Source organism: Poecilia reticulata, linkage group LG3 (genome assembly GCF_000633615.1).
Source record: "Poecilia reticulata strain Guanapo linkage group LG3, Guppy_female_1.0+MT, whole genome shotgun sequence".
Classification (NCBI taxonomy): Eukaryota; Metazoa; Chordata; class Actinopteri; order Cyprinodontiformes; family Poeciliidae; genus Poecilia; species Poecilia reticulata.
In genome coordinates, this window is record NC_024333.1 from 16,225,673 (window position 1) to 16,249,949 (window position 24,277).

Consider the following 24,277-nt stretch of genomic DNA (forward strand, 5'->3'; position numbering starts at 1 on the left):
TATATATATACTACTGGTACTGGTAGACATGATATGAATGTCTAGCATTCATATGCTAGACATTCTGTAATGTACACATGCTTAGATGCTCCCCCATCCATTCAGCTTTCGTTGTTAGTGATCTTTAGTCTGATCTCTAGTCTGTTAATGATTATGGTATAGCTCCTGTAGCTCCTGAGGTTACATGTTGTGCAGGAACTTGATTCAGTTTAGATTCTCGGGACACAATTAGATGAAAAATGGCGTTTCATCTACTATTTGTGCTCCCTGTCCAATTCAGTCAGAGTTACAAAAACTGAGCACTTGAACAACAACATGGAGTTTCCTATCTAGTGAAACAGTTGTCAATGTTATTATCTTGTGAAATGTTTTGAGTGGTGGCAAATGAACCCTTATTGACCAGTTGACCTTAAAACAACCTAAAAGAAGCGATAATGAAACTGTCACTTCTAGCAACTCATTTTGTCACGTATCAACCACTTATACCTCTTTTTTTAGTTGCCCTAAATTCTTTGATTAATGTTGACAAATTAATACACAATAATAATTTCAACGGATTAAGCTTGATTGAAAAGTCTTGTTTAAACATTTCATTTTTTTGCCTCAGTTTTTTTTAATACTAATCTCTGTGAGTTCATTGGGGAATCCCAGATTACAAAAATGGCCCCAGTTTTAAACATAATAAAATATTTATGGTAGTTTCAATGCTGCAGGATGTAAATGTTTTATGCAGTCAAATCTAATAGATGTTATTTCCCCGATTTGAAAGCTGTGTCTGATTTAGAAATTCACATTTCACTCATTTCATGTTTGAGATGTTGCTAAGTGAAAGTAGCAGCACTGATAAAGTACGGTAATCTTATTTCGTTCATAACCAGTTACCAAAAGAAAGTAAGAGGCTGTTATTTCCTCTTTCCACTTATTTGATTGTGTGCTTTTGACTTAAATACATTAACATCAAACATTAGTTATCTTGTTTGTGGTTTGAAATTGAGCATGTGTATCTACATGCACACCAACTAAAACGTGGCCAAAAATACCTTAATTGGGATTCTGTGTCAGATCTTTGTTTACCAAGTAGAATGTTAATTTGAACCTAAAATACACAATAGAAAACATCTCTTATTATAGAGTGGTGTTGAAAAAAGTCAGTTGTTCTAAATAAAGGTGATCTAGTCTCTAAAATGCTTTATATTTGTTTGATCTGTTCTGATTGAAATTGTGGGACTTTACACATTTTTCTTAAATTTTATTAGATCAGAAATTGGTAGAATAAACACAAATGGAGTATAAATATTAAACACTGAGAAAAAAATGTTCGAAAGTATTAATTTATATTTGTTTGTTGTTTTAGAGGGAGGTGGGTATTAAGATACATCGCTTTTTGAGCTACATATCATGCTATACTGTTATTCCTGTTTGTATAACATTATAGCTTTGCTTTGATTCTTTAATGCATGCTTGAGAAATTCTTAAATCTCCCATGGCAACCATTTGGAGGTCCATAAACACCTGGTCTCACCAACGCCGCCTTTTCCACACAGCTGCAGTCTCTAAGCTGAGCTTCTGCCTCACATAACACCCCTCCCCCACTCAGCTCCTCCAGACTAGTGGTAGCAACAATTAGCAAGCATCTGGTGGACCTGAGAATCTGCTGAGGTCATCATAGGAACTGCTTCTCAGTGAAACGCTCCAAAAAGTGTTGTACAAGAAGCATTGTTGTGATGATGTGATGAAGGCCTTGTGTCAGAAAGAGCAGGGACTTCTTAAAGAAACAGAGGCCCAATTTCAAGGTGTTAATTTGCAAAGTCACATTTCTTTTAAGTCATGTTTGATATGTCAGCATTTTTATAACAACTGAAGGTGACATGGTTACTAGATTATTCTATAATCTAGTAGTGCCTGAAAAATTTGTAATACTGCTCCTTTAAGCTGAAATCTGGCGGACAACTTAAAAATCGGGTTTTACCCACTCAGAATAAACATGTTTTTATGTTCTTGTCAGTAGGGGTGTAACAATACATGTATTTGTAATATTGGTATAACTCTGTCAGTATTCATGAGCACAGACTGAATATAGCACTGTTTTGTACTTGAACACATACAGAATGTTTATTTGCAGAACTACGCGCACGATGCAGTTTTCTAAATTCAGACAGCAACGCCAAAACAAAGCAAAGATGATTCCCAGCTATCACTAATCCGTGGCCTTTGGGAACATCAAGGTTTTCCTGCAGCTACAACAGAGAAAGTAAGGTTTACTGAACCAAAACTTTATCTCAGCGTATGCATCTTTGTAGGAATGCTGCTCACTCTGCACTTAGCTGAATTTCACAGCTTAGCTGGAACGATGTAAACATAACTGACGGTAAAGAAAAATCTGCTCCAAACTTGTAGCATCCAATCATCCCAAACTCCATACATCTAAATTGCATTGGAGTAATCTTTGCTGATGAGAAGGGACATCCTGCATTCAGCTAGTGCTGGGGCGCTAGATTACTGAAATATTTTAAAGCAACTCCAAAGTGATTTAAAGATGTTTTATTCTCAAATGTGTGCAAACTCTTATTTAAATCAACAGTGAATGTTTTCAAGTGGTTACTTTGTAGGCATTGGCTATGCCTCCATATACTACTTTATTTATTAAAATATGCAACAAAATAACTAGTCAATTGTCTTTTCACATTTTTATGTTTTAGAAAATAATTAAATTAAATAATATCAGATTAAATAATATCAAAATGATTATTTTATTAGAACTGACGAACTTAGGGGAAAAAAATTCACACATTTATAATTATTTTCTAATTGAAGCATATTAAAAACCCAAATACATATCAAACCATAATGTTTGTAGACATTACACTGTTACCAGATGAATATTGGCATGGATTTTCTTTTAGATTTTCTTAGACTTTTTGAAGTGGGAATCTTAGATGTTGGTTTCAGCAGTGAACAATCCCCATTTACTAATCACTTAAATCCCAACTTGAGATGCTTTCTTTCTATCCTGGTGTAATTTATGCAGATCAACACTGCTAGACTTATATAAATCTGTTTGCTCCTTTTATGCTTTCAATATCACCAATTTATGTAGTGTCAGATCTGAGGTTGCCAGTAGACTTCAAGTCTACTAGCAAAGCAACGTATTTTCATCACCAACGATTTTCTTGTCATATTCTAGTTTTTTTTTCTTCTTTATTTACATAAGTACACATTATGACAGATTATAGCCTGGTGTGCCATTACCAAAAGCTATCATCTAAAACCTTAAAGATCCTATACAGTAAACAAAAGAGCTGTACTTCTTGTGTTTTGATTGAAAGATTGTCTGAGTTGTGGCATTCTTCGAGAAATGTAATTAAAAAATGTTTATGTCACCATTGACCTACGAAAGAAACTCCGGTTTATTTTAATAAATGAGTTTTTATTTCAGTATATAAAGTGTTGATTTGCTCAGAAACTGCTAGAAAGGAGCCAGAGCAAGAACACAGAGATGGAGTCTGAAAAACATGATATGTTTTTCAGACAAAATATGATGAGATTCACTTTAAATCACAACATTTACATATGAAACCTTTGGGAGTATAATCCATGTACCACATTGTTTCATAATCCCTCTTTAATTACTGTGCTAGAGTGGGGGAACAACAAGGTTTAAAAGGCCCAGCTCGGAAAATTAAAACTCAGACAGGGTGAAAAATAAATGCTATGTCTGTGCACACATCGTCGCATCATCCCAGAAAAAAAGAGCAAAGGTTTAGAATGCAATTCTAACTTCATTCTCCCCTTCAGTAAATCTTGCTGCTCTGATTATAACTGTTTTTCATTTTGTCTTTTTACCAGGAATAATTCAAAGGTGTACCCCAGTCAAGTATCACTACTCCTCGTCCATCCTTCCTCGGAATTTACCCATCAACATCACAAAGACCATACGTCAGGATGAGTGGCATGCTCTTCGTAAGTCTCAAAGCCTTTCTCTGTTTTTAGTCATTTTTAGGTGACTAAAAATGACTAAAAATGTCATATATCTTTTTCATTTATTTCTTGAGCTTGAGAATGGTCTGGGACCAGTCTTGTTGGTTTTGCTTTGCACATATTTATTCCATGTGGCTTTCTTTCCAAGTTGTTGTCAAACAAATCAAACTTTCAGTAACATTTAATTTGTTGTCTTTAAGTATTTTAAAGCCTATCTCCTCCCTCTTGTTACACAGCAGCAATGGCGGCTGTAATAATTAGTGGTGTGCCACTGCGCAGGGAATAAATCAGCCGTCCTCCAATCAGAAGGTCAATTATTCATTCACTGATTATCTCACTCTATTTGTCAGGGAACATGTATAGCGGCAATTTGCTCACTGATGTATTCAGCATCTGTAGCTTGTGTGATTGGCAGCAATATGCACTTTACATATAGAAAAAGAAATATGGTTGGATCTCCACTTGTGGTTTATTTTAGTAAAACGTTCGAACAAAATAAACTTACTTCACAAAGGAGAACTATGATCTACTTTATCGTCACTGTAACAATATAAAAGTAGGGCAGAATGCTTTATTACGTATAATACATTTACGTTAAAACTACATCTGCCCTTTCATGCATGAATTATGCTCCTTTGTTTCAGGATTTTTTTTCCATTTTTTAAAATTTTCTTAAGACATAAAACAAAGGTAGGAATTTTTTTTTTAAAATGTTATGTTTTTTAGGTGATCAATTGTAATTTTCTCCAAATACGAAGTTGTTATTTGAAAAATAAATCAGTAGTATTGTTGTTTAGCGATTATCTGATGTCACAATATTTTTTTTTACCTGCAAGAGTCGAAGTATAGTAGAGTAGAGTAGAGTAGAGTAGAGTAGAGTAGAGTAGAGTAGAGTAGAGTAGAGTAGAGTAGAGTAGAGTAGAAGGAGGGACCGGGTCGGTCGGCATGCTTTTTTGTCTGTCGACCATATTGGATTTAACAAAAATAATTTCTCGCATTTGCAGGAGATGGCCAGTAGTTGATAGTGTATTTTATGATGCATTAGTGTCCACTTCAGTGATCTGTATGCATTTGTAACATAAAAATCCACAAGAAACACAAGAAAATGGCTTTTAGATAGCTGTCCACTGTAGTGGTGACCGCTATGCATGAAAGGGTTAGATACTTCCTTATGAAACTCCTTAGAGACCAACAAGACTGTTTAATTTATGGTATTATGCAAAACGTTTGTGAAATACACAAAATAAATGTGTTGACCTTTGCTTTTATGATGGTGAAGCACCTGTCAGAGCAGAGCTCAAAGAGGAGTAAAAAGATTTGGGTTTTGAAATTAAAAGATCTGCCCTAAAGGCTAAAGGTGACCCACCAGTAGCAGAGCTGAATGAAAGCTGTAATTCCTGAAATTGCCAGAGATGGAATCCAATTTAGCATGTTGCTACGAGTACACCCGATGATATGCTGTCGAGTCAATTCTGAATTATATGATGGCGAACTTGCCCAGTTTTACTGAAACAAAGCATCCCCAAGTCATGACACTTGCACCGACATGCTTCTCAGTTAGTGAAGGTTATTTTCTGGAGTGTTGAATTTGAATTATGCTAAATATGTAATATGATGTCAAAATCTTTGTGAACTTTATATCTGACAAGCTGTAGTCTGGCCTTTGTGTTTTCCTTAGAAATCAGAGGCTTTGGTTTTGCAGACCTCCTATGTAGGTCACACCTGTGCAGGGCCTTTCTGAGCGTAAAGGCATGCACTCCTTCAAAAGATGCAACAACGTTCTGAAGGGGTTCTCCAAGCTTCTCCAAGCTTCTCTGAGTTTTAAACAGTAAATTTCTTTCAGAAAGTTGACAGGCTTCTCATGTTGACCTGATGTGCCTGTTTGGGATTTTAGCCGTTTTAAGTGGGAATACATGTGGGGACAACCTATTCTATTGCTAACCATCAAGTGCATTTTCATTGTTTTTACAGAAAAATGTCTTCAGTTTTGGTTGCTTGTTTATATTACCTACAGTTACATTTTTTTGTCACAAGCCAAACTCCACAGATTTTAGTTAGTTTGGTAACAAATTAGTTGAGTCCATCAACTCCCCCGCACACATCATGTTATCGCAGTTCATGCATAATCATGACTCCACACATTTACAAAGCGTGTCGACCATTTCTTTAAAAATGTATATTTATTGCTCTGTTCAGTAATGCCGGTAATAAAGGCTGGAACAGGCAGATTAGGCAATGCATATGATTCTTTAATCAAGCAAAGGAAGAACATACCTACTTGGACAAGCAACAGAATAAGTGACGCAGAGTTTGGGAGCAGAGGAGTTTAGTGTTGGACAGTGAAGGTTCCCCTCCCTGGGCAGAAGTAAATATGGAGTTTTTGTCATTATATTGTTTTTACTATTTTAGAAAGACAGGTGCCACTTTTTTGCAAACACAATATTGGACTCCCTTTCTTGCAGAGCAAGTCTTAATTTTTATTGGATAAAGATGTCCGAAACATTTTTGGTATATTTTGGTCCATGCTGACATGGTAGCGCTAATTTAATTGCTGCACATCCATTATGTAAATGTCTCTGTTCCATCACATCTCAAAGGTGCTCTAATGGATGTAGATACAGTGACCAAGGAATTAGGAGTAGGCAATAAATTGATTGTATCTACGAATCAAATTTTCTGTTAATGATTTCATTTTTGGAAAATCTCGATTTTTTTCAAAGTCTGTCCATGATATATCATCTTGTCTTACACCCATATATTAGAGTTTGGATTTAGCCGAATTGTGAATTCAGGTCAACTCTCAGAAGGGAATGAAGGAAATAAATATATATTTTTAAGTATTTTCTGTCATTTGTAATGTGTTTTTAAGAAAAGAAAGACAGGAGAAAGAAATTAAAGTTGAAAATCGCATTTGCTTAAAAAAAGAAAAAGAAAAAAGTTAATGCAACCAGTTACTGGTTACATTTTCTGAGTTACATTTGCTTGAGTAACATCTTGGCAAAACAAGTACTTTTAAGAGTATTTTAATACGCTGTACTTTTAACTTTTATTATAAAGTATCATTTTATTATGAAGTATCGGCAGTCAGGATGCAGGAAGGATCCATGCTTGCATGTTGTTTATATATGTTTCACTGGAGCAGATGACAATTTTCTATTCTGATTTTATCCAATTTTGGTGACCCTGCATAAAATATATACAGGTTCTCCCTCCTGCTAGGAGTGACATCCAGTGGTATGTGACGATGTTGTAGCTCATGCATGTCAAGCTGCAATGTGCAATGCTTTCAGACATAGTGTTCTGAATAGCCTGGTTGTAATGTGTGTTTATTCAAGGTACTGCTGCTTTTTTATGATCTTGAACCAGTCCTGCTGCTTCTCCTCTGACCTCTGAAATCACAAAGATATTGTTGCTCTCATTGGATATTATTCTCTTTTCAGACTTTTCTCTGTAATCCTGAGAGAATGTTGTGTGTGAAAATCCCTGCAGATGAGCAGTTTATTACATATTCAGTAATAAACTGAAAAGTCACATTTTTTCCCCATTCAGATTCTCGGTTTTAACATGAGAAATTTTTCTTCAACATGTCTAGGAGCCTATAAGCATTGAGTTGCACCCATGTAATTGTCTTAATTTTCTTTTATGTTTTATCAAGCAACTACAGAGGTTAACTTAATTAACAATAACTTTGATGTTGCATGGACTAAATTATCTTCCTGTATCTATATTTTATGTCATCCAATCATAATAAGAAAAGGTTGTTTTGCTCCTTTACTATTTTGGAGGTGTAGCTGGAGAACGACTCAGTTTTGATCATCTGTTTCCTACAAGTATTACTTAAAACATCATTATTTGTGGCATTTATTACCACAACATTGTATCATGTATTTGTGGTTTTTATTCATACACCTAGCAAAGATTTAAAATAGCTTTACTTGAACCACAAAATAAGGCTGCACAGTGGCGCAGTTGGTAGAGCTGTTGCCTTGCAGCAAGAAGGTTCTGGGTTCAATTCCCGGCCCCAGTCTTTCTGCATGGAGTTTGCATGTTCTCCCTGTGCATGCGTGGGTTTTCTCCAGGTACTTCGGTTTCCTCCCACAATCCAAAAACATGACTGTCAGGTTAACTGGTCTGTCTAAATTGCCCCTAGGTGTGAGTATGTGTGTGCATGGTTGTGTGTCCTGTGTGTCTCTGTGTTGCCCTGCGACAGACTGGCGACCTGTCCAGGGTGACCCCGCCTCTCGCCCGAAACGTTAGCTGGAGATAGGCTCCAGCAACCCTCCCGACCCCACCAAGGGTGCAAGAAAATGGATGGATGAACCAAAAAATAATTATTTCTGATGTGAAAATAAGACTATGTCTTTGGCTTTGAGGCTAATCACCCTAATTTTTAGCTTCCTCGACCGATTATCTGTTAGATTCCAGGTCAGACTCTGAATCCACTTCAATAGATTGCTTAGACCAATAATCTGTGGAAACAAGTGACGGTTAACCAACCATTGTGGGACTAGACAAAGAAGAAAAGCAAACAGAGATTGCAATCCCAAGCGACCGCAACATCATGAACAAGTAAGATAAGAAATGTATTTTATTCCAGTCACAAAACTCTTCTGTAGATCTTTAAATAAATCTTTATCAGAATTAGAAGTTTGCATTTGGTATCTAGGCTCCGGTCTCTTCACTCCATGCTGATGGAGTGATGGGCACATCTCTGCTTCCTAAACATGTTTTGCACATGTCAGGAAGTGAGGAGAGGATATCTGACCTCGGAGCTCAGGGGGGGATGATGGGGCGGTGAAGGGGCTGAGAGCAAACAAGCAAAAGCTGGCAGCAACAGCAGTGGCCGACCGGCCGGCCGGCAGGCAGGCAGGCGGAACATGATGTGCAGAGTGCAGCAGAATGCCTCGCAGCTTAAATATACCACCGAAAATGTTACACTATGCTTCATATATTCTGCAAAGTGTGTGAAGGATCACAAATGAAGCAGCAACACAGCAGAAGTTGACACACCTAAACTAGCTTGTAGGTGTCGCCTACATACATGCACACACAATGAGAAAAACTTGTCCCCTTAGATCATCATAGTAAAACCTCCTGAAAGCTTAAAGACGCCATATTTGCAGTGAAGCTTGCTTCGATTGTAAAGAAAATGATCGTACTCGTCCTAAAGAAGCATTTGGTTCATTGTCGAAAATACATTTTTCTACTCTTCAGATTCTTGCTCTTTGTGTGTGTTGTTTGTTCTTAAAGTGTTTCAGGTTCCTTCAAGTGTCAAACCATTTGTATGTTAGATGAATTGGTGACATTTAATTGACCTCAGATCGAATGCGTCATGGTTTTTGTGTTCAGGTTTTTAGTTTTGCTTTTTTTTTGCTCATAAATTTACATAATGTTTGCATATTCAGGTTAACATGGTTTATTAGATTCTTGGCTTGTCTTTGTTCACCTAGTGTTTTAATTTCTCCCAAAAATACTGGTTCACTTTTTCCTCTTGATTGTTGCACACTAAACTTTAAACATGTAAAGATAAATGAGTAGTTGAATCCAACTTTTAAAGTTTTGAAATGTTTTAACACCTCTCTGTCCAAACGCTGACTCTGCAATGTTTCTATCCCTCCAGATCTAAGAAGAATGACAGCCGGCTTTGTGGGCATGGCCGTGTCCATCATTCTTTTTGGTTGGATCATCGGAGTGCTGGGATGCTGCCAGCAGCATGACCTCATGCAATATGTAGCCGGCCTACTCTTTCTCATGGGAGGTACTGTGAAAGCACGTACACACACATCCCCTCACATGCATACAGACAGAATCTGATTTTCATCCAGCTACTGTGTTTATTTAGTGACGGCTGAGAGCACATTCGGGCTAACATGAGACAGCAGATCAATCGCTTGCAGTAACGCGATCTTGCAGTGCATGAAGGAATCTTAGCATCGATCAGGAGTCCCTTTAAATCACCTTTGGTCTCTTCTGCTCACACAGGAACATGTTGCATCATCTCCTTGTGCACATGCGTGGCAGGAATCAACTTCGAGTTGTCCCGCTACCCGCGCTACATGTACGGCCTCCCTGAAGACATTAGCCACGGCTACGGTTGGTCCATGTTTTGTGCCTGGGGGGGCCTCGGCCTCACATTGCTGGCCGGCTTCCTCTGCACTCTGGCTCCCTCCTTGAGCACGCCCGCTCGCACGACGACCCACAAACCGAGGCAGGAGAACGGAACCGTGTGACATGAGGTGTTACACGGAGACTGACCCACCAAACGCACAAAGCACACCTTCCCATGTTTAACTCTGAAACAGTTCTCGTGTAATCACCGTATCACAACACCCTCAACGTGGCCATATCCTTTCAGTGTACAGTGTGCCTGATCTGTGACAAAAACGCAACAAAATAAAAGATGAACTTCACACATCAAAAACCCCCTCGATGGACCTTCAGGAACATGAAGAACAACTTGTACAGCAGCTCATGAGTGGGAAACGGCTTCAAAAAGGCCTCTTTGTTGTTGTTGTCTGTTTTGATTTCTGAGATGCTGATTTTTCTGGCGCTTTAAAGAGAACAGATATCTCTGAATAGAATTACTCTTAAAATGGTGCTCTTTGAAACAAATAAAGCCACTTACACTCCTACGAAGGAAACACACATGCAAACACATATCTTCTCAGTTCCTCTGGAGAAATCTTGAGAGAAATCCTCAAACAAAAAAAAGTCAACAAAGCAAACATCAGTCCAGAACAACCTGCCAGGACTCTGATCTATGTCATTGTTTGTAATGAAGAAGGAGGAGAAGAAGAAGAAGAAGAAGAAGAAGAAGAAGAAGAAGAAGAAGAAAAAAAAACACACAAAAAAAACAGGCGTTTTGTTGCTCGTATCTTAGTGAAAAACACAAACTGGTATGAAAAATTAATCAGCTGTATAAGGTTGCGGCTTGTAAAAATATTACACCAGTGTGACATAACACACTAGAGAGAATTAGCCTCGAACATCAAAGAAAATGCATTTCTATGTAGAGCCAGATGTTTGTGTGAAATTAATATCTTTTTTTTTTTTACTTTTCTCTCCTAACAGTAAACGAGGTTAAGAATGATTTGTAAACCCAAAAGCCAAGTAAAAAAAAAACATGAAAAATATGAAAACAGAGAAGCTGCTGAGCTCTGACCTGATGTTGACGTTATTGCTCATGCAGCCCCGTTGCTTGGTGACAGCTTAATAATAACCTGACAGAAACCAAGAAGTGAAACCAAGCTATTAGCTAAAGAATATGTTTTAGTTTTGTCTTAATGATGGCCGCCTTTTTAGTCTCGCAAACACTGAACACAAGCACATTAAGCTATTACGGAGAACAAGAAAAGCAACGGTGGTCATCAGTGCAACACCACACTCATGATTTCCTAACCTAATTATAGAGATGCTGTAAAGTCAAACATTGTGAGAAGGGCAAATATCTCCATATCATTTGCAGCACGGAAAGCAAGCAGGAAACGGGCAGCGGTGCTAATCATACGTACTGCTCCCTTTGCAATTAGTGACACTCCTGATAAAGATCTCTAAAACGTCTTAAAATAAATAATTTATTATAGCACCATCAACTGAAGATTTTCAGAAAAAAAAGATATTTAATTTGTGTACATTTACACAGCCGGGGAGAAAAAAAAAAAACTCACGTTGAGAAATAAAATGCTTTTTTTTTTCTCTGTTATGTAGTTATTTGTACCCTTAGCAATTTTTCTGAAACGTAAAATTTTCTTCTTTTTTTTTGTATATTAATCGTTTTAATGTTTTCGGACTCAAGCTGCAGGTAGAATGCTAGTGTTTGTCTTTGTGCATAAACTTTTCTCCCTGTGCAAACGCAGGTTCCCTCCAGCTTCACCCCACACTAAAAACATGCCTGTTGGATTAATTGACTTCTCTAAGAAACCAATTAAAACCCTGACAAGAAAAGACCAAGTTCAGACAATGGATGGTTTCAGAACTTTTAATTAGTAAACTGTTCCCATTTACCTGGAATATAAATTTAATGTGACACCGACGTACATTTTATTTAGCCACCAGGATGGATAAGCGCCCCAGCTTATTTTACCGTTGTGCAAAGTAAGGCGGATGGTAAAAAAAAAGAGAAAAAGTCATTACTAGAGCACTGCAGCAAATATTGGCATCTTGGCCTCACTAAATCTAGTTATTTGGGTGTGATTCTAGAAAAAAAAAGTCTTCCACCATCATAAATGTAGGGATGTGCAGTTTTCCAAATGCTACCTGGACTTTATCCGAAACTGTTCTTAGTAGATCAAGACTGAACTTTTTAGCTATATTCCAGATGTGTCTGAAAAAAACCCCAAAATGTTTGGAAAAGCACCTCATGCTCACTGCTATACATATGCGATACTTTCTTTTGCAAAGGCTCTTGAAACCTTCCTAGAGTTACTGGAGTCATGAACTCATTGAGATGCCAGAAAATTCATCCAGAGTTTCAAAAGTTTGATAATTCAAAACATTTGGCTGAATCAGGGCACAAATGATTCCCCCGACACAAAATAGACCTTCTTTGATGGTTTAATTGTTATAGAAAATGTCTGATGAGGTGAAGAAGAGGCGGCTTCAGACGAGGTCCAGGACTAAAAACATCCTCTTTCTGTATGGTGTAATATTGTGAAATACAATAAGAAAGAATTAAATGCTGATCTATTGGCAAAAAGGGTTTTTGCAGAGTATTAACAGCAGGGGTGCCAATAATTGTACCGCTGATGATTTTGTGAAAAACATTATTTCTCAACATGTTTTTTTTTTTTGTTCTGCTTGATTATGGCAGGTTTATTTAAAAGCTTATTTAGATTTATTTTATGCTTCTTTACCAGAGGTGCCAGAAAATGTGAAGAGGGTTATGTATATTATAAATGGAGTTTATTTAAAACTTAACATTTGTGAAGATCCACAAAATCAGAAGAAATGCAGTGTTTATTCCATAAAAGCAGGTTTAACACTGAGGCTAGGATTACCGATCTGACAGTATCATAGTGTCCCTTCTCAAACTGTAAAATATTTTTTTTTCTATTAAGCAAAAACAACTTTTATTGTGTACTAACTTTTAAAATGTGAAACCTGCAAAGACACAGAAAATATCTTATCACCCATGTTTGTTTTAATTTGTTATTCAATCTTCAWWAAAAAAAAAAAAAAAAAAAAAAAAAAAAAAAAARMARWAARAAAMWARAMAAATCTTTGTTGGAAAGCACAATATCCAAATACCAAATAGGTTTTGTTATTGGATGCAACACATGGATTATGAAATGTCTCTTTTTTTATGAGATTTCTGAAAACAACAAGCTGATGGATACAGGTGGTGTTTTAAACTCTTGGGGTTTTCTTATTTAAATTGACAATGAGGATAGAGTTTAAATGATTAACACTTCATTTGTTTAAAAAAAAAACATTGTATTTGTGTATTATATGATTACATATTGTGAATAGCTCTGAAAGTCATGTTGAGCCAAAAGGATTTAATATTCAGCTTAAATGCAAAAGAGACTTATTTTTATTTTTTTTCCCAGTGGTCATTTCAGGTATTAGGAATTAACAGAGAACATCACCTTCCAGAGATTATAACTGTTTCTCACTGACTAGAACAACTTCATTTAAAAAAAAAATACAATAACTTTCATCAGTGGTTCATGATACAAGTATTAATGTCAGGTGTCGATTACCTGATATGAGTCTTGATCATCTTTCTGTCAACTATGTCAAATAACTCATATAAAATAAGGTGTCATAGTGTGTTAACAACACTTTATGTGATGTTCAGTCCTTCCAGTATCGCCATTAACGAGAAAATTAGCTAACGCATGACTGAAACTTGTACCGTCAGTGTGTGGTGAGATCTTTGCACTTTGCTGCATCATATAAAGGTCAGTGAGCCTGGAGTGTGAGATAGATGTGCTTTTATAAGGCTACATGAGGTAGCAAATGAAGATCAGGGCATGTGAGGAGCCTCGTTCCACGGCGCGTGGTCAGGGTCCAGGCTCTTGTATATGAGAAACTCTGAATATGATATATGAAGATTTTTGTGTAAGATTGTGACAAAGAAAATTGACAGAATGCAATGCAACAAGATGATTCGGGTTTCTCAAGTTTTGAGTTTACACCCAAACTGGTGTGTATTGATATAAATATCAATGAAAACAGTTAAAGTAACTGTATGTATAGGTCATTTACTACAAGTATTAGGTGTTGTTGTGACTCAAGCACAGTTGCACACCGCCCTCTCAAGACGTTTTGTACGTTGTCGGTGGGGAAATTTGACTTCTCTGGCCTTGATGTGCCATCATGCGACCCCTAAGTTTTACAAACATGGTGAAGCACAGAATTACACCTCCCCTGACTTGATAAAAAACAAAAAAAAGAACCGCAGCACACCGTAGCAAGACTCTCAAAATATCCAAAACAAAGAACACTTGAAAACAATTCAACGCAGAAAGGTTGTAAAATCCTTCTCAAGTGGTTCCCTCCTGCGTGTTTCATGAGGAACTTTGTACTGCGAGAGAAAACGCCGCCCCCTCAGAGTGGCACGTGTTTCAGTAGCACAGCTATTATTTTCTACAGTTCATTTATACTGGGTGCATCCACTTCAGATGTTGTGTGGGATTAAAAAAGACATTACAGTCTTGCATGATCTCATTAGTTTCTTTCAATATATGATTAAAAAAAAAATCTGTGTCCATTTTTAATTGATTTATTTTAATGTAATAAAATATGTATTTATTAACATGCTGTGAGTGCTGTTTCTTCTCATCTGTGAGAATGTAAATTATCCTCGTTTTGATCCGCTTCTTATTTCTTTTCCTTTTAAAGAGTGAATACGTGACAACTCCAATCTTACTGAGAAAGCAGAGGAATATTTCTATTAATGGATCTGCGGAGCTGAAACTGGAAGCAGTTCTTTGGAGTGCGGTCCAGAAGAGCGGAGAGATGATCTTAGCGGCAGAGTGCTGGCGGGGCGAGGCACGGCCTTTTGTCAATGAGGACATGGTGCCATCTAGAGGGAGCTTTTACATTTGAATAGAGTTGATGGAAAGCAGAGCCAGTGTGCTTTGCTTTCATCATTATACAAATATACTGTCACTTAGCATTTATGTGATAAGGATAAGATTTTTCCACAGCATTAGTGTAAACTATTGGAATAAGTATTGATTTTAAACCAGTGATTTTATAACTGCAGAATTATATGTAGGAACAAGTGCAGTGAGTCCCTGCTACTGGTCTTTTTTTTCAAGGTCGACTTTTACTTTCGCTAGCAGAATCACTGCCTGTTTTTGACTGTGCAGTAACTTTAAGGGCGAGACAAGAAGTCATGGCTCATAGACAGACAGAATGGTAACATAGATTTAAAGGAGAAATGATAAAATTGATGAAACATTTTTAAAGATGTTTTTTATTTCAATCACAAATCAATTGAAACTGGTCATCATTCGAGCAGGTTATTAATAAAGCATCAACAGTAAACTTCTTAGTGATCAGACTAATCTATTGGTCACATCCAAATAATAACATCAAACAACAGAATAGAAACAAAACACGTCTACTTCCAATTCAAAGGAAGAACACTTTTGAGGTTTGATAGATTCTGAATCTAGAAAATTTAGAACATTAAAAACAAAAACTGGAATGTAGGTTGATTTAAAAAAGACATGATTTTTCAGCAGAATAATCTACAAGGCAATCGGCTTTTATTTTTATCATGCTTGTTGCCTTACTGCTGCAGATCTGTCATCATGTTGTCATGGAGCTGTTTGTAGTGATGTTATAATCACACTAATAGTTATGCCTTAATACAAATGTAAATAATGTTTGCCTTGTCATATTAAACAGCCAATAAAATGAGTTATTCCTCTTTATTTAAACCCCTTATTGTGTAAACCACAGAAAGACAAACACATGAAACTATTAAGTTAAACCATCTACTGCTTGCAAGACCTGTTACTCCAACATTTAGCGTGAAAAAGAAGAACAGTTTGCATTAATACTTAAACATAATAGTCATTATTTAAAAATATAACTGATCCTAGATTATTTATGGTTTATTTTAATCAGTTCCTCGATCGTAATACTTCAGAGCATCCAGATCATCATGGCTACCGCTACAGACAAAGCTAGTGCTCCACTAAGCAGCTATTTCAATGTTTATCCCTGACTTATCAATGTGTTCTGCTTCATTACTCAATGTAAAAGTAAAAGCAGTTAATAGAAATGCTTAGGTTAGCTAGAGTATATTTAATTTCCTCATAAAAAAAAGCACAGATTCATTGACTATTAAAATTCTTAAGTTAGTAAAAGAGATTCTTAAGAAAAACTCATCTCAGATATCCTGAAAGGACAGTCATCTCTGTCAGTGATGTATAAAAAAAGAGTGATGTATAAAAAAAGGGGAACTTTTGGCTTTAAACACTGAGGTAAAAAAAAAATTAGGTTCAAGTTGTTTTATGAAAATAACTTTTTGAGACTCTATTTCTTTCCCCTGTGGTGAACACCAACCACCATATAATTTTCTGTTGAAACATTCAGGCCGGCGGGTTTTAGTTTGTTCCGACAGACCTCAGGCCTTCTCGGCGTCCCTCTTCCCGCTCCTCCCTCGCCTCTGCAGGGGTCATGTTTCTGCAGGTAGCCTATGAAAGTGTCCCACCCACCGCCGACACGAACCATGACATGACGCTCATTCAGCATCTGCAAAGGTGACACGAGAGAGGAAGGTCAGTGCATGTTTGGGAATTCGTATTTATATGAAAAGCAGGACATTATACACACACATACACCCATACAAACACACAAAACACTGTAATTATCACAAGCTTCTTGGACGTGTAGCTCTGGCAATGAGGACCAAATAATCTCTTGGGTTGCTTTGTCCAAATCTCATTAAACCAAATGAAATTGCAACTCAAGGCACCAGCTGAGCACACATGCAGCTCTAATCCAGACATAAGCATGCATGGTCACGCACACACACACACACACACACACACACACACACTCTCACTCTCGCACACGAACATGTGTAGATCTGCAACACAAAGCATAAAAAAGATACTGACAAAAAAAATAAGGAGACCACAGCATGACCAGGGTATGTGATGATTGTAGTTTCAGTGAGGTGAGTTGAATCTCAATCAAAACATTATTTATAGATTTCATCAGGCCTTGTAAAGAAAGAAGGAATTGAAATGAGTGCAGCACAGCCTCCCAGGGGACCTTACAAAGCCATCCATTTACTGCCACTGTCCACGACCCCCAGCTCCCCCCAACATGCCTATCACCAATAAACCCTTCATTACTAAACCATTAAAATTGTGGTAATACACGCGGATCCTCGCGGATCCTCTCCTCTCGTGTGCAGATGTGTGTTTAACATGGCACACTGGCAGCCAGGGGCGGGAGTGAGGGGGTGAATCGATGCTACAAGCAAAGACATGCGCAAAGAGACCGACCAATCCAGCAGCTTCAAAGGAAACTCCAGACACGGTTCGGCTCAGCTGTCATCCTGCGGATTAAAATGTTAAGGTTGACAGGGGTCAAGTCTGACATGCTGGATAAACATCTCATCAGTCACCATATAATGGGTCTGTCCTCCTTCCAGTCATACTTTCTTTTCTGGTTTTATTCGTACATTTTCTCAGCTATTAAAACTAGAAGTGTTTGACTTGGCATCTGTAGCCCCCCGTATTTATCTGCTTTAATCTCCTTTTAAAGGGACCGAGTATTTTACTCCCCTTTTTTACCAAAGTGATTGTCAGAATAAAAGCCATCCTGTGATAAAATATTCTGCAGAAGGTCCCTTTGTGGACTGACCCGTCTATATACGTGTCACCCCCGGCTCGGTTTTCCAAACAAAGTGTGCTACGTCTGCAGCCCGTAAACCACAGTCTGGATTCCCATGTGTCCTCCTCCCTGGCTGCTCCATTGATTCTTTCTCTCCTCTCCTGCTGAATTATGCATGAGTGTGTCGGGGCCGAGGACAAACACTTGCCAATAGGAGGCAGGCTTTAGCCACATCCACTTCTTCTGATGTTGTTTTGAAATCACATCCAGAATTTACATTTAACAAATAAGAAACAAACCAAAATGAATGAAATGATGAATGATAAAGTTTAATTTCTGAAGTACGAATGCAGGTTGTCTATTTTTCCAAGACGTCCCACTCTGCACGAAACACGATTAGCAGAAATCACAACTTCCTGGACTCTGAATTATCCATCTTAGCTGCAGTATGCATGTATGCAAAACTATGAAACCGCATCACGACCTAAAGCTAACTGTATGTTTTGACTCCTAGCAGTGTTTGCATTCCAACACGTTAATCTTAGATGGGGAAGATGGTGAACGCCAGCTTGCGATAACAATATGAGAACATTTTAAAAACTCTGGCGCTCACCTGGTCTCTTTGAGTAAAGAATTCTCGTTAAAGCCTGTTGCTTTTATGACATGCTAAGGTGGCGATGTTTGCCAGTGACGACTCAGCATTTGATGCAAATATTGCTAAAGCCTCACGTTGCACTTATTTGTTCTTAACTCAGAAGTTGTGAATAGTAATAAGTCTGTATGCAGACTTAGTTTAGACCAGAATCTTTCAGAGTCAGTTTATGTAGCAATTAGCAAATGCAGTTTAACTTTTGAAGCTTAAGTTATCGTATCTATCTCATAAAGTACATCTGTGAAGCCATTAGCTCACCGAGATAAGACACATATCATGAGTTTACTTGACAGCAGCTTAATGAAATGTATCACACCGTACCAACTTCAATTTTTAGATGTTCTTTAGATGTATTCCCAACAACAAAAAATCCTTTTTTTGTAAGCAAGTGTTTATTATTTATTCACTTTTACATTAATTATTTAATTTTATAATTCACACAGTGTATACTCTTGGCTTCTTTTTTGGTCAATCATTTCTAATGTTCTCCATCAGTTCTAGGTTCAGAAGTTAACATGGGAAGACAAAGAGCAGTGAGATAATTTCGTTAATGTTTTACTCAAGAATACTTGACAAGGGCTGAAAGAGTTTGCAAATAAAGACAAGGAAGAAGAAGGATTTTCCTCCTTTGATGGTTTCACCCAGACGCATCATCTTCAAAACAGGATTTCTACAACATGAAAAACATAAATGAGCTTCCGCGACGATCCAGGGGTGCTTCAATGCATTTCCTTTCTATAGACGCCATCAGTCCGTATCCCTGCTACAAAGCTGGAGGAAAACCTAATTGGTTTCAGAAAGAAAGGAAACCTTTCCTCTTTTTCAACACCAAAGAATGGCAAGGCACTCCACAGCCAGCATGATTGAACAGTCTCCAGAGGGAATAGAAGGAGGGGAGGCAAGAGGGGATGGGTGTGAAGTTTACACATGAGGAGGGGCGGTCATGCTCCGCCGCTCATTAACAAGCTGTCTGATTAAAGCCCCTTGCTAATGACTTTGCCTCGGTAATCAATAGTATCTGCTCTTTAAAAAGGTCTGCACACAACGAGTGCACTCCCAGAAGCAGTGCAGGGGTTATCATGATGTATGCTAATTGAGGCGTCTGGCATGTTTCCCTGCACACCCAGAGGCATCAGCGTGCTTCAAGGTAACAAATGACATGAGGGCTGATGGGCCGTGCCACTCTGTTAGAGATGTGGTTGCTTGACAGCAGCCATGTGAAAAGGGAAAAGCAGAACCGTAGTTGTTGTCTAAACTGGTAATTATGGTTGAAAACTGACAGTTGGACACAGTTATGTTGACATTGAGATGCTCTAAGAAAGGATGAGTGCAACTGGCAAAGCAACACATGCGCATACTGTAGAAAACCCAATCTTTAAAATGTTGCACAAAATAAAATATCTCACTGTCTATGTCAAAATACTTGGACCTGCTTTGGTTAGTATATCATCTCCATTTTAGTCTTGGCTGACAATGACTGGTGTTCATGCTGTGTAGCTGAGAAGTCTGCTGAAAATAAACTGCTGTGCTTTGACTTAAAGGTGTGCATTCATGTTTTACAGGTGCAACAAAAGATATGTTCTATCTGCAATAAATTACCTCTGACTGTGCCAAGAACCAGTTTAGAAACTATACTGATTCATAATGTCTTCAGTGACTTTAGCCAGTGACCAAAGTTGTTAACTCGAACTGTAAAGAAAACCTTTGTATATTGATGTAGAGGAAATATTCTTCTTATGCTTCATCTGCAGAGCTGACAGCATTCAGTATGTCAGCCATAGAGCATTAATGCTATTTATTTGTGAAGATGGGTGGACGCAAAAAGCTCGCCCCTCATGCTTAAAACCTCCTTCACACAGATGGTTGAGACTCCCAAGTGGGCTGCCATTTAAGCCGCACGCCAGGGTCACGTCTCTGCACACTCATCCTCAGAGAGCCGGGTTTGTTTTTCCACCAGGTTTTGTACTCTTCGCTGAAGGTCTACATCCTGAATACAATCTTTGCCAGCTGAATCCTATTCTGACCGTTGGTTGCCAAGCAACCCTGCCTCCCATTCCTTGAGCCTCTATACGGACGCATACGAGTGGAGCATGACTGAAGACGGCTGAAAGGCACGCAGTTGCTGAATTTCAGCTGCTTTGACACAATGCACTTGTTGCTAACTGGATTGTTGATCAACAGATCAATACTTTACTTTGCATTTAGATGTTTTTATAAATTATTACAGCATCGCAAAAAATCTCTCAAAGGCCACCTGCAGGTATTAGTTGCCAACAGCAGCAGTGTTGTTTATTTCCACTGCTCTTTTTTCATGTTTTAGGGTTGAGTTTCATGGTTTTGATAGTTCTAGTCTCGGAGTCTTGTATGATCTGTTAGTTCTCACCACCTGCTTTATGTTACTAATCAGCTTACCTGTTTCTAATCACGCTAATCACTTTTGTATTTGTTTATATACAGGTGCATCCCAACAAACACACTATATTTATTTAAAAAAATGTTGAGTGTATTATATAGTTGTGCCAGGGCTTATTTCTGTTAGTTTAAATACAGAAATGTTGGGCTACAGAAAATCATGTCCATGTTTTGTACAGCATATGCATTCAGTATGTAGAGTTTTCATCTAAAACTCTACAACCCTGTTCCTTAATGCAGATATTTGTGCTTTTGGCAGCATGGGCAGGTATCAGGTACTGCTATAAAAATTAAATCAGCCACAAAGCTTTAAGTAGCTGAGGAAAGGAAGGAATGTTTGAAAAATATCTGGAAGACGACTTCACTTCGAACATCAGCTCTTGTCATGGCTCCTGAAGTCATCACAGTCTGTGAAAATTTCTCACTGGACCTAAAGCAATGTGGATTCTGCGCCTCTTGTCTTCAGACTCTGGGACAAATGTAACACAAAAGTTGCTTTTACCTAAAAAACGTCACTGAGAAGCAGTCCTGTCTTTTCTCTGCTTGGCACAGATGAGATGCTTCTCTCATCGTCTGTAGCAGAATTAGCTAAAACAAGGAACGCCATAGTTGTAGCTTTTGTCCTGTGACTCAAATCAAAGTCACCTTTTTATGATTGTTCGTCAAAGTCTTGCATAGCCTTTGCTTCACAATCCTCTCAAGGTTAGGATTTCCGAATGTTGCTTGAGCATCCTTTTTCTGTCAAGCTTTTATCTTCCACTCAACTTTCCGGTCACATGCTTGGATATACTCAGCTTTGAAGGTGGTTTATATACAGCCTAAGACTTATTTGTGTATTTTTCAGACAAAGTTAGCAGGATTCTTACCCGTAAATACAGAACCTTGTCCCCTACGCGATAGCAGCCTTTTGGCTGCTTCTCAACAGGGAACCTGGTGGGACAGCTGCAGGGAGGATTTTCAGTGATGTTTCTCACCTGAAAGAGATTTTTAAAAAAAAATCTGCTTCAGGGTCAAGGAACTAATAAAGTAAGGCCAAACAAAATAAATTTCATTGGGAAAAAAAATGCATACAATGTCATCCAATCTGCTTGTGCTGACGCTCCTTCGGCTTCTGGACTTGTTGGAAGAACGAGGGGTTTGTGCTGCTGGTTGGGAGGGGACTTTGGGAGTCTGTTTGTTTTCTGTGGCTGGGCAGACATCAGCAGAGGATCCCAGAGTTTGGTCTGTTAGGGGCGCTGACAGCAGGTCTGAAGCAGATGTGTCAATGGTGCAAGATGAGGAGAACAAAGAGGGTTGTGTTGAGGCTGCGCTCGTACAAAGGCTAGAAGCTAAGAGGAGGGGCTGGGGAGGGGGCGAGGATGTAGGCAGAGGGTCTGTGGCGGCTGATGGAAGATCAGAGGCAAAGGAGGTAGTGAGAGGTTCAGGCACACAGGTTGTGTTCGAAGTGAGGGGGGCAGGTGAACGAGGAGGGGAGGGGGCCGAGGGAAGGGGCAACGTTGGTGGTGGTGAGTGCAACGGCGCTGGATAAAAAAAGCAGAGAGGAGATGATGGAGATAAGCACCCAGCCTCCTCTCTTTCTATCTCTTTTTCCAGTTTCACCAGGCCTGGTGGCTCCACTCCGTACCTGGCAGTGAGATGTGACAAAAAAATCAGAATCAGAACTGATGAATCAACATAAAATCATTTAATTTACTTCCAGTCAGGGCTTGGTGTAACATCAAATTCCACTTGGGTAACAGCAAAGTAAACCTGTTTGACTGTGGTCACTGGCTCTAGTGAAAGGTTTAATTCCCATATGAGCTAAAAGTAATGAGCTGTTTTTGATTATTATTATTATTACAACTCTCACATTCACTCATTTTGAGATTTTAAAATTTTATACCCAGTATAATTGGGTATATTTTGATGCATCAAAAAAGTAAAATCCTAAGCTAAAATTCCCTTTCTTGATTTTTTCATAAATTATTATTATTTTCTCCCAACAGCCAACACCCAAAAGAAAACAAAACAAATGTCTAATTTAGCACAGTTAAGGTATTTTTTTTTTATGTACTCCCTGAAAATTTGCCAAGTTTAGTTTACCTGGCTGCAATGCGTCCCAGCTCCATCAGGCAGAGGCACACATCCCAAGGCTGCTTGTGTAAGACTACATCAGGAGTAGCAACGATGAAAAGAAGAATAGAAATGTGACTCGCATGAAAGAAAAGATGTTTCTGGAGATAAAAGTCTGTTTTTGACAAAAGGAAACAGGAGCTCCACCTGAAGCAGGAGGGGAAGGAACAGGGAATATCCTTCCTCGCTGTGGTTTCCTATCTTTAAAGGTGAACAGGAATTCATGTGGGTTCCCTCAGGTGAGGGCATGGGGGTGTCAGAGATTCACTGGCCGTAAAAATCTCTGCAGCTCCCCAAGTCCTCCCACCAACATAACTTGGGTTGTTAAGGTCACTTAGTTTGAATTAAAACACAATCCTATTTTATCCTATTTTAATCGCATAAGTCGCATGAGTCAAGCATGAAGTTTTGTTTTTGTTTTCATTTCAAAAGAAACGCAGAGAGAGGAAGCTTCATCATAATTATACTTCCTGTGGATTAACCTCTATATTATCATTGTCATTCATCTCTTTCTTGCTTGGACAGGTTAGGGGTGTGCAGAAAAACGCAAGTAAAACATTTAACAATACTGGATGAGTTTCCATCCTCTATGATAATTGTAGAGCAAGTTTTTATTAAATAATATGAAGACATCACAAGACATTCCTTTTGAAATGTGAACGTCAATCAGCAAACCATCGGTTGACTTTATAATATTTGCTCTCTGTTTATAAATCAGATTATAACCACTTATCATATTCATAGCCCTCTTTGGATAATCACCCAGATTTTCTGTTGTGATTTGTGATCTTCTGGACTCTCATTTCCCTCATTTCAAAACTTTAATTATTGCCTGGCCAAACAATTGTTTTGTTGTTTTGACTCAAATTTAAAACTCTCTTCAGCTTTTGAGTAGAGATTTGAAACATGTCAGAGTTGTTTTATGGAGAGAAAAAAATCCAGATTTAACTCACCCAGATCCTCAGACTCAAAAAGGTATGCCTCATCAACTCCAATCTTTCGACACCAGTAGAGGAAGTTGGCAGTATTGTCTCGGGCAAAAAAGGATCCAGAAGTTGCATCAGCTCGCCAGTGGATCGCTCTTCTGACAAAGGCCTGTAATTGTTTTAGAGGTATGAAGTGAGTCTGCAGTGGGTACAGGTTTACCTTCTCTTACAGAAAATTAAAATTAGTCTTCAGACAGTTCTTAAACCTACATATTGGGAAACAACACACACACACACTATCTATCTATCTATCTATCTATCTATCTATCTATCTATCTATCTATCTATCTATCTATCTATCTATCTATCTATCTATCTATCTATCTATCTA

The 24,277-nt window shown here is 38.1% G+C and overlaps 2 protein-coding genes across 3 annotated transcripts in view; one reads left to right on the forward strand and one right to left on the reverse strand.

Moving 5' to 3' along the window:
- Nucleotides 1-13,139, forward strand: part of tmem276b (transmembrane protein 276b) — a 14,435-nt gene extending 1,296 nt beyond the window's left edge. Inside the window, exons 2-4 of the mRNA XM_008405169.2 lie at nt 3,847-3,960; nt 9,599-9,736; nt 9,961-13,139. Coding sequence (XP_008403391.1) covers nt 3,847-3,960; nt 9,599-9,736; nt 9,961-10,208 — 500 coding nt within the window. The 3' untranslated portion in view covers nt 10,209-13,139. The remainder of the gene's footprint in view (nt 1-3,846; nt 3,961-9,598; nt 9,737-9,960) is intronic.
- A 48-nt stretch (nt 13,140-13,187) lies between these two features.
- The window catches only part of gas2b (growth arrest-specific 2b), a 22,104-nt gene continuing 11,014 nt past the window's right edge, over nt 13,188-24,277 (reverse strand). The window contains exons 4-8 of one of the 2 annotated variants that reach the window (XM_008405171.1): nt 23,914-24,055; nt 22,931-22,994; nt 21,920-22,472; nt 21,715-21,822; nt 13,188-16,692 (exon numbers count right to left, since the gene is read on the reverse strand). In XM_008405171.1, the coding sequence (XP_008403393.1) occupies nt 16,474-16,692; nt 21,715-21,822; nt 21,920-22,472; nt 22,931-22,994; nt 23,914-24,055 (1,086 nt within the window). In that variant the 3' untranslated portion in view covers nt 13,188-16,473. Of the gene's footprint in view, nt 16,693-17,446; nt 17,507-21,714; nt 21,823-21,919; nt 22,473-22,930; nt 22,995-23,913; nt 24,056-24,277 lie in introns of those variants that run through there. The other variant, XM_008405172.1, reaches the window with a different exon arrangement.